The 11,940-nt window shown below is 25.5% G+C and overlaps 1 protein-coding gene across 1 annotated transcript; it reads left to right on the top strand.

The window, feature by feature from the left end:
* The first annotated feature begins 4,763 nt into the window (after positions 1-4,763).
* Positions 4,764-5,138, top strand: LOC108811352 (putative defensin-like protein 27). Its single transcript, XM_018583396.1, has 2 exons — positions 4,764-4,821; positions 4,963-5,138. The coding sequence occupies exons 1-2, from the start codon at positions 4,764-4,766 to the stop codon at positions 5,136-5,138; spliced, it is 234 nt and encodes a 77-aa protein (XP_018438898.1).
* Positions 5,139-11,940: the final 6,802 nt, after the last annotated feature.

Below are 11,940 nucleotides of genomic sequence, written 5' to 3'. Positions count from 1 at the left end.
TCGTATGTATATATACAATCTCGTGTATATTATTATAGTAATGAATTTCCACGATATAGGAGCATATGTTTATCTCATGTTACAACAATATATTATTCTACTACAATCATTAGGTTATCTCACGTTATATAACACAAGTCTAAGTGATAACTCGATCAAAATATCATCAAGTTATCTCACGTTATTCTACTACAACAGGTCTATAATATTCGAGCTATCACGTATATTATATCAATCTTTTTAAAAAATATCGTTTGACATAGATTAAAATGTCATTATACTTAAATTATAAGACCTTATAATGTAATTGTGTAAGTAATTCATACTTATATTATATCACATACAAACTTTGCTCATTTTATATTTAAAATTTATAGTTTATATATTGGTATACAATATTTTCATTGTATTATTAAATTATTAGACCTTAAATAATATAGTAGTACATTGTTATTTTTTGTATCATTGGCGAGCAAGTAATATATAAACTTCATTACTATATAAACTTCAAAAAATCATTATTCATTACTACAATGCCTATTAAGTGCAGTTAATCATATATACGAACCAATCACAATAAAATGATTGCATTATTGGTGTAGCCAGTTTTTTTAGGAACTATATGGCCAAATGATTGTATGATTGGTGTCATAATTGAGTCATTGTGATCTTTTAATATCATCGGTGGTCTTTAAGTATCATCATGTAGTTATGTAAGTAATTTATCCCCCTTTTTAATATCACATACAAACTTTGCTTATTTTCTATTTAAATTTTATAGTTTATATATTGGTATACAATATTTTCATTGTATTATTAAATTATAAGACCTTAAATAATATAGTAGTACATTGTTCTTTTTTGTATCATTAGACATATACACAATTTATCACTGACTAATAACATTATATATAGACTGATGTACTAAACAAAATTTTATGTTTCCTAACGAAGGAAATTAAATCAGCCAATTTAAATGCCACATTAAAACCTTACGTTTTACTTTTCCTAAAATACTCTACGGTTATTATTAGGCGTGAGAAACTATTTGAGGTTGTCGAATAAGAGAATGCTAACATATAGTAGGAAAAAATACAAACTTTGTATTTTGTTTTAATTTTACATATGTTCCACATACAATTACATATCATATAGTAAAACATGGTTTTATTTTTGTATCATTGGCGAAATCCTAAATCTATATAATTCATTACTATTAAAACAAATAAAATATCATGCATTAAATTATTACTATGGAAGCCATATAAATAAATCTAAGAAAAAAATAAAATTACGCAATCAAGGTCATTGATACCGTGATTGGTGAAACATCCATTTTTCTTAAATTTAAAATATTTTATGAGTTGTGGTTTTGGTAACTCATATCACCATCTAAAAGAATAATAATATACATCTACAACCATTCATTATTAAGGAGTCGATTATGGTTAGTTGTCTTTGAATGAGAGTTAAATGGTTTTATACAAGGAATTTAGATTGTGTATTCAATAGTTTCGAATCATATTGTTTTAGGCTGCACTCCATTTCAAATGGACAATATAGTCGTATAAAAAGGAAGGTGTTAGATCACATTCACCGAATTAAGGTTAGTCTTAATGTTCACCTTCTAGCCCAAGTTATTCCAATATTTTCGAATCATATTGTTTTAGGCTGCACTCCATTTTATGGTTACATTATAGGAGGGGTTGACGATCTATTAATATATAACGTAAGAACCAAAAATTTTATTTGTTTAACAAAATTCTTTAACGTAAAATGAAATTCTGAAATATTAAATTAAAAACGAAGTTCTTTAACGTAAGCACCAATAATTTTAGTTTCAAAATTAACATTAATAGTAATAGTAGTTAATTTAGTTAATATATAAAACTCAAATCCGGTTAAGTTATAGTTAAATAAAAATTAAACATGGTCACATTTATGATGATTCTAAAATCAACATTAATAGTAATAAGAAACTTTTAAATCAACATTATAGTCAAATATAATTTTTATATAAGTTATAACCTATATTTTATTTCCTTACATTTAATACTTTTCAAAAAATTTAATAATAGATCGAACAATAAGAGACTTTTCGGATTGATTCTCGGATTGAATTGAGGTGGTCTAAACACTAACAATGATATGTATATATATTATACTAAACTTCTAGGTACGGTATCACAACTGAGAACAGAAATATAAAATGAGTGCTATGAATTTCATCTCTAATTTGAAGCCAAAAAATATGTGTCATAATAATGGCTCTCATATTTTTACCTGTAAGTCATGATCTGTCCACTTAATTTGGCAACTATTATTATTAATCAGATTACATTTATTATTTTTATTTTATTTTTAAGGATTCGGTTAAACAATATAAAATTGTGAAAAAACTATTACATATTAGTTTATTAGGAAGATTGTTATTCTTGATTATTTTATTTTCGTTTAATCCTGATAGAATAGTATATTGGAAAGTTCAAACTGTTTGTTTTTAATCGATCTCAATATCAAAAATTACATCATTGAGTCATATAACATGTATTATTTATTACTATAACTTTTTACCTTTTTAATACTTATAATTTGATAATTATATCTTTTTAATTTGTTCACCCTGCGCAAAGCAAGCGCAGGTTATCACCTAGTAATTATATATTTTCTTAACTTTTGACTATGCCATAAACTTAATTGGTTATGTTCTTGTTACAGATTCATATGCTATTAAGGTTCTGACATTGGTGTGTCTTGTTCAGTATGTTCAACTTCCATTTATAAACAGTGAAATTGTGTTTTTCTTTTATTATTATCTTTATTCATTTTATTTGGTGAATTAAACATTAAAGTGTAAAACATTAGATTTTAAATATACTTGTGGGTTTTATTTAATTATATTATAAATATTGTTATGTAAATTTGAATATAAAGTTCAAATTGTATATTGAGATTTTTTTAAAATAAATACACTATTTAAATAGGAATATAAATAAAATAATGAAAATAAGTTACCAAAAAAGCATTCAAAATAAATACAAGATCTTAATTTAGACAGAAATATAAATAACATTCATTTTATTTGAATGTTATTTAGGAAAATAATAAATTGTTAGTTTTATTATTGTTGTGTGGAGAATTGTCATGATTTTGGGTTCATCTAGTTAAGATGCCCGTAATTTAAGATTAAATGATGTCAGTTTATTTTAGTTAGTTTAGAAAATGTTTAAAGAAAATATTACTTTTTATTATAGATCAAATATAGTTGGGTATAGATTATATTTTTAAACTCCACTTTAATGTTTTTAATAACTAAGATAATGTTGTATTTTAGGCACTAATCGGATTTCTTTCGAGGGTATCCGGATATCAAAATCATTAAAAAGATTAAACTTTTTATATTTACATAATTACATAATATATAGCTGAATTGGAATATTTAAAAATCGACTTATAGATGATAAGTTATATGTCTTTGATCTGGATGTAAATGTAGTAGGTGTGAAGTGTAAACAGTATATATAGTTACTATGGTGAGATATTCACTGTATACCAAAAAATCTAAACATAATTGTGGAATAGGAATATAGTAAATGATAGGAATATATCAGTCACAGTTTTATTTTTGAACAATTAAAAACAAATTAAGGTTACAAATATTCTTAAGATTTTGCAATGTAACTATCCTAGTAAATCGTGATTAGCTTATATATCTCTTGTTTTGTTGTTAATGTGTTAGCTTTGATTTAGGAGCTTATTATGTTAAGTTAGTAATTAGTCAATGATTTTAAGAATTTTTAGTTGATTTCTTCACATAAATGATAAATTGTAAGAAAATCTATAATAGTTGATTTTCATTTGAAAACTAAAAAATAAAATATATTTTCGAATCCTGTTTATTAAAAATTAATATATAGTAAACCGCATGGTTTGTGTTTAAAAAAAAATGAATGGTTTCAAAACTGAATCTAAATCATGTACTATATGTAAACCGGTTTAGTGGTTCTCAACAATTACATTACTAAAGTTATGGAATAGTTCTGGTTTGAAATGTTAATTGATTTAGATTTTGGCAGGTTTACTAAATTCTTTAAACAATTTCATACAGATATTGCTTTGTGGTCAAACAAAAATTGAATGTCATTTATATGGTTCGAGAGATATTGAAAAGCAGTTATTGGATCAAGCAAATGTTAATGGGTTTGAGGTTTGCCTCCTGCGTGAAAATTTTCTTTAAATATTAATCAATGTGTAGAATTAATTCCAGTGACATTCTATTGTAATTTTTGTGCAAAACTAAGGGGTAAATACTATTTGTACTTCGATCTTAATAGATTAAGATATATTTGGGTGTCTGATACGAACTTACTTTGTTCGGTCACGTAACATATACAAAAATGATATATACATACCAGTAGGCATATATGTATCACAAAGTTTCAGTATTTGGAATGTTTTAGAAAAAACCTTACGTTTGTATGCTTCGCAATGGCAAGCACTCAATAAATACACCATAAATGTAACGTTTCCAGTTTTTTTCTAGTTAATGTTCCTTAATGAAAATTTTAATCACCAAATTTGCTGATGTGCGTTACAAATATGTAAAAGTACGTTACCGAATGTTTCTGTTTAATGTATAATATAATTCTTAATAACGTTATTAGAAAACAAGTGAAGACCCTATATATATATATCAAACATAGACTATCTCCATTTCAAGTTACAACAATAATATTAAACCCTTAGAGAGTTAAAAGATAGAAATGGCTAATTCGAGATATGTTTTCCTTGCTTTCATTGCTCTTTCCGTTTTGCTTGCAGGTGAGTTCTTTAGATCAAATAAACTGATGTTGTTCAAAACTATTTTCTATTCTTTTTTTTTGTTCAAAGAAAACAAATCAAAATTCTGGATATGTGTTATTTTGGATATGTGTTGTTTTGTAGGTGTTGAATCCACAAAAGTGGTGAGAGAAGATTCAGTTTGGTCTTCCAACAAAGGAGGTTCATTGTGTTGCAACGATCACCCAAAGTTTGGAGTATGTACTAACAATACACATTGCAACAGTTGGTGCCTTAAAGGCTGCGACAACAAGAAAGGTGGCTTTTGCAAGAAAAGAATTTGTCATTGCTACTGCTAACTTAATTATAACAATATATTCTACATGTACTCTCTTTAAGAATATTATTGGTTAGGGCTATAATGTTTCAAACAATGTTTACCACAGCTCGATCAACTTTGTTATTATATGAAACATAATAAAAAATATATAGTTAATGAGTTTTTAAATATTAATTAGATTTTAAAACTACATTATTAGTCTCTCTATAAATGAAATTTTACATTACTATATCAATATACTTAAATAGTTTATTTGTATAATTAAAATTTAAAAATTAAAACGTATTTGGGCAAGAGAATCTAATGGGAAGAAATTAGTAAGGGAAATACTGAAATAAATATAGAAACATAATAAGAAATATGTAGTTAATGAATTTTCAATATTAACTAGACCATGACCCGCCCGACTGGGCGGGTGTTTATTTAATTTTTTAATTTTTGATTTACACTAAATGATGTATTTTTTAATAGTTACTTGTGATACATTCAGAGGCGTTCCTACTATAGGATTAGGGGGTTCAGTTGACACATGTTTAATTATGAAATAATTGGTTTTGCATAGGAAGCCAAAACGAATCAGCAGCTAAAATGGTATTAGTGTATGTATTGACACACCTAAATCTGGGTTCACATCTCTAAATTATACTTTTGTTATCATATTTTAAAAATTTTATATATCATGCCACATGTAAAAAAAATTGATGGATCCGCCATTGGATACATTGAGTTCTTTTTGAATTTAAAAAAACAATCAAATCTGTGAAAAATATTTTTTATTATAAAGAAAGCTTAAAGTGAACAATGATAGATTATATATGAAATATATAAATCAATTTAGTTAATTTAAAATACATTAAAATAATTGACTTTGAATCATATATAAATCAATTTAATCGGCTCATTGTTATTACATTTTTTGTTAGGGCCATAGTGTTTTAGATCAAATTAAGTTGGTCTAGTGGCTCATGACTCCCCTCTCTTATTCTAACCGACAATTTTGTTTTGTAACCGTTCGGTGTTTAGAAAAAAATTGTGAAGAATGAAAAAAATAAATATCTCGACTTTCGGTGTTCTCCCATGGCGATGACGATTTCAAAACTCATTAATCGAGGGTCTAATGTTTGATATTTGTGAATCTGGTGTTTTTTCTTTACGAATCAAGGTATGGAGTAATTAAATCTCTTTTGAAATAATTGGTTTGTTTTTCATTATGTTTCAAAGTATATTGTTTGCATGTCTAGTTACACCTAGTTAATTAATAAATGTCCATAACATTTATAAAGCAAATCAATTGTTTCCTAAAAATAATGTAGTTAGCAAGAATATAGACAATTGCCTCATTCTTAACTATTTACTTAATCTTATATCTATATTATTAAAGTTGAAGTACATTTTGGAGATGTTTGGAAACAAGTATAGTATTCTAAATGAAAGTTGTTTGGAAACATGAATAGTAGTATTACATTAATTGTATTTCTATATTTCATTAGCTTAATAATTTTATTAATTATATTACCTTAACGTTAATACACATCATTAATTATATTACCATAATAATAATAGTGCAGATTTTTATTTATTAGTTAATCAATATAGATTTTGTGCCAATTATAAAATCAAAAATGTAAATAACTAAGTTTTATATATGGTTAAATGTTTGATTTAGTAAAAAAAATATTTTAGTTTCAACGGTGGAAAATAACGTAATCAAAAACATTATTCAAAGCCATGTTTTATGAATAAAATAATAACTTAAATAAAAAAAAATAAAAATATGCTACATTTATTGTCACTTAATTTTTCATTTAATATAATTATTTTACTAAATAAACAGTCTTTTATCAGTTTATAAAATCAGTTAGGCATGAGCATCTATACTATTAAAGCATAATACTTCTTATGAATATGGTCCTGACTTTTCCAATTAATTACCAATATTGTATGTATTTTTTCGCCTGCAGTATTTGCAACCAATAAAAAGTCATTATTTTGCAATTACATTAAAGAGTATTTAATAATTCAGTTCTTACCATTTCTTAAAAAAATTGTTTCTTAAATATTTACGCCATAACTTTCCAAAAATCTTTCACGTTATTAATTATTTGAAAGCATTTATTAAATGAAACTTTAAAATAAAATCAAGTTGAAATAACAAATGATTAAATCAACAAAATCATAATACGGGTCTAGATTATCTCAACTTCTTAAAAATAGTTAAATTTGTAATAATAACTAAAACACATAAACTAAATTTAATAAAATTATAGAAAATGTTTTAAAACGCACAAATAATTTTTTCAATACAGAGAGTGTTGAAGATATAAAATATTTTATTTAAATTAAAAAAAATCAGTGTAAAATAAGTTTAACTTCGGGTTCTATAAATAAAATTATTTCAGTTTCAACCGGTGGAAAATAACGTAATCAAAAAAATTATTCAAAGCCATGTTTTTATGAATAAAATAATAACTTAAATAAAAATAGAAGTGTGTTACATTTATTTTCACTTAATTTTTCATTTAATATAATTATTTTACAAAATAAACAGTCTTTTTATCAATTTATAATATCAGTTAGGCATGAGCATCTATACTATTAAAAATTAGCTTAATAATTAAAAGGAATATGAATGAATAGGCTCTAACTGGTGACCATTGAATTAGGAATATGAATGAGTAGGAAATGAATGAATAGGAATAAAATTAATGGAATTAAAAAGAATATTTATTACTTTTGTTCCATATCAATTTTGATAAGGAATGTTTTTGTTCTATGGTTCCTTAAAATTTAAGGAATGACAAGGAATCAGACGGAACAAAAATTCCCTATAAATGGTGTAATTTTTGAGGAATGAGTGGGAATAGATGATTCCCCTTGGTTCCCTATGTCACCAGTTAGAGCCTAAAGCATAATACTTCTTATGAATATGGTCCTAACATTTCCAATTAATTACAAATATTGTATGTACTTTTTTGCCGTCAGTATTTGCAACCAATAAAAAGTCATTATTTTGCAATTATACTAAATAGTATTTAATAATTCAGTTCTTACCATTTTTAATTTTTTTGTTTCTTAAATATTTACGCCATATTTTTCTAAAAAATCTTTCACGTTATTAATTATTTGAAAGCATTTAATAAATGAAACCTCAAAATAAAATCAAGTTGAAATAACAGATGATTAAATCAACAAAATCATAATACGGGTCTGAATTATTTCAATTTTTTTAAAAAATAGTTTCTTTGAAAATAAAAATTAAATCACATAAACTAAATTTAATAAAATTAAAGAAAACATTTTGAAATGCACAAATGAAATTTTCAATACAAAGAGGGTGGAAGATATAAAATATTTTATTTAAATTAAAAAAAATCAGTGTAAAATAAGTTGAACTTCGGGTTCAATAAATAAAATCATATTACGGATTAGAATTTTCTAGATTCTTCAAATATTTAGTCATATTTAAATAACAAAAATAAGTCATAAAATTTTAAAATATAATTTATCAAAAATCATAGTTTTTATTACATAAATAATTTTTCCAACAAAAAATATACCCGCCCTTTTTAAGGGCGGGTCAAAATCTAGTTTAATATTGAGTACTCTGCAAGTTCAGTTAAACAGATTTTAATGGGAATAAAACATAGATAATTTATTCATACAATAATTTTTTAGATTTATTGAGACCTAACTCTATGTGAGGTGAATAAACATTGGTTTAGATGAAAAGGGCAATTCCATTTTATCTTGAAATTATTTTAATAGAGAATGGAAGTTAAATTTTGTTTTACGACAATAAATAATTTCGAAATTAATCGTAGATTTTTTTTTGATAACAAATAAATAATTTTGAAATTTATTTAATACAAGAGAAGTTAAATTTTGTTTTAGGACAACACATTAACTAAACTGAAAAAAGACAAACATTAAAATAGAGACTATCTATAAATAAAGAAAGTGATAAAGACACATTTAATAAACTGGTTAAGACAAGCATTTTTTTAGGAATGTTATTAATAGGATCAGTGGCATGTAAGTGTAATTAACATTGAAAACTCAGGGGCATTTCCTAAGTGTATTTCTCTTTTAATAATAGAGATTAGATTTTAGAACTTCATTATTAGTCTCTCTATAAATGAAAATTTACATTATTATATCAATATACTTGAATAGTTTAGTCGTATAATTAAAATTTTAAAAAACGTATTTGAGCAAGAGAATCTAATGGGAAGAAATTAGTAAAGGAAATGATGAGAAAAAAAGGAAATGATGAGTTAAATATAGAGAAAATGATATATTTTCTAGGAGTATATATATTTAAGTCTTTGGAGTGTTTTGGAAGAATATTTAGGATGTATGCGTGACAAGCAATCAATAAAGCCCCATGAATGTATAAATTTCAAGTTTTTCTAGTTAATGTTTATTAATAACAAAATGTAAAATATATTATAATATTCTCTTAATGTTAACATTTACAGTTTTTCTAGTTTTTGTTCCTTAATGAAAAATGTAAGTTTACTAAGTTTGCTGATGTGTTTATAGAAGTGTAATATAAATTTAGTGTCAACAACACATGTATATAGGTATAGTTGTACACGAAAAAAAAAGAGAGAAGAATATTAAAGCTTATAAGGATTAAATATTGCTGGAGTGGTGAATGGTGAAGAAGAAGATAGACGCGTAGAGTTTGTCATCAGCTATTGGCGTGGTGTTGGGCCATTTTGGATCTTGGTTCGTATTTGTATGGCCATTATCTACTTTGCAAGTTCAAGTGGTGTGCCCATTCGAATCCCCCTTCTATTGCGTGTTGAATTGATATTACACGAGTCTATAATTATTGTCATATGTCTTCAGTGTTACATGTTACTGATATAATATCATACTAGATTTCCCCATGCGTAATTTTTTCAAAAATATGTTGCTATTTTTTAATGTCAATATTAAGGTGAATGAAAAATCCTAATCTGAAAAACCGAACCTATCCCGATTTGAAAGAGTAGTACCAAATCCGAACCGAAATTAATTAAATATCTAAATTATTCAAAATTTTGATATTTAGCGAACCCAAACCGAATTAGATCCGAACCGAAGTATTTCGGATACCCAAATGTATCAGAAAAAATATATACTCATATATATTAATTATTTTTAGATTTAATGTATATAAAAACATCAAGAATATATATGATACTTTTAAGTTGGTTTAAATACTTGAAAATATATATAAATAGTCAAAAATAAATATCTAAAATAGTCAGAGTATACTCCAAACACTAAAATACTTAAAATAATTATTAATTTTCAATCAAAATATTTAAATCGAACCAATTTATATTTAATTTTAGGTATTATGGCATATGTTATTCAAATTTATATGTAATATATTATTTTATTTATAGATTTTGAGAAATTTAAAGTATATAATGAATTTTAAAATTTCAAAAATAATTTAAATGGGTTATCCGAACCGAACCGAACCCGAAAATATCCAAATAGAATTTGAACCGAAATTTAGAATTATTTGGCTACAACTGAAATCTTTGATCCCGAAAACACGAAATCCAAACAGATCCGAACCGAACCTGATGGATACTCGAACGCCCATCCTTAGTCACTATTATATATCACATATATGTCATCAAATATTTATTGTTTTTGAAATGAACGGCATAATAATTGTTGTGCTAGACCTGGGCGTTCGGGTACCCGTTGGCATTCGGGTCAGGTTTTTCGGATTTTCGGGTTTATGCCTCTAGGTCCCATACTAAAATTTTATTAGTACGGTTCGGGTTCGGATAATAACACTTCGGGTTCGGTTCAAAATCGTATTGTTTACTAAAACCCATAAAGTAACCATATATCGTTCAAATTCGGGTTATATCGGTTCGGTTCGGATATAACCAAAGTAAAAACAAAAACTTAAAGCAAAACATAAAGAAACACACCTAAATTAAATAAAAATTAATTTCTCACACATAAAATTGATAAAATAATAATAAAATGTTAGATCAAGCATGAAAACAAATATCATTTGTAAACAATATACATTACATTTTAGAGAGTATACTTGTTATTTCAATGAGAAAATTATAAAGTATCTATTTATAACTAGTTGTGTACTTAAAACATTTATAAAGTTTTTAATATTTATTATTATATATCATATTACCATAAAATATTGAATTTAATAATTGAAATACTTATATATATTTCAAAATATTTATATTAACTATTAATTTTGGATTTTTCGGATTACCCGTTCGGGTTCGGTTAATAACACTTCGGGTTCGGATATTTTTTATACCACCCTACAAAACCCGTTTGGGTATTTTTACATTTCAGGTCGGATAACGGGTCGGGTTTTTCGGTTCGGATTTTGGATTCCGGATTTTATGCCCAAGCCTAATTGCAGCTGAGTTTTACAATTATAGAAAATAGAGATCCTAAGATATTGTCACCATCTGTGGAAATTAATAATGTCGAAATCGTGCAACAATAGTATTCTCCAGATTAAAAAGAGAGTGGAAAATTTCTCTCTCTGAATATTGAATTTTGAGACTCTAACTTAATATATGTATGGTTATGAACAATACTTGTATTCACCCCTGAGGTGAACTCCTCTAATTCACCTCACCTCTATACACCAATTAAACTGCCACATAGGATTAGTCAAAAAAAAAGTAAAACTTAAAGAAAAAAAAAAGAGGAAAATCGCTAAAAAAAAAAAAGACGTCAATTAACTTAACGCCGTAGTCTGGCTGTTTCAACTTCTAAGGCAGAGGCTTCTTCTCGATCCCTAAAAAAACAGAGATTGTGGATTT

Source organism: Raphanus sativus, chromosome 6 (genome assembly GCF_000801105.2).
Source record: "Raphanus sativus cultivar WK10039 chromosome 6, ASM80110v3, whole genome shotgun sequence".
In the NCBI taxonomy this organism is placed as follows: domain Eukaryota; kingdom Viridiplantae; phylum Streptophyta; class Magnoliopsida; order Brassicales; family Brassicaceae; genus Raphanus; species Raphanus sativus.
The sequence above is the reverse complement of the archived record's forward strand: the minus strand, read 5'-3'. Positions and strand labels throughout refer to the sequence as shown.

Excerpts from the sequence above, each read along its gene's own strand:
- LOC108811352 (XM_018583396.1), top strand. The coding sequence starts at position 4,764 with ATGGCTAATTCGAGATATGTTTTCCTTGCTTTCATTGCTCTTTCCGTT. Across the intron at positions 4,822-4,962 it reads TCTTTCCGTTTTGCTTGCAG|TGGTGAGAGAAGATTCAGTT; the intron begins GTGAGTTCTTTA and ends AATCCACAAAAG.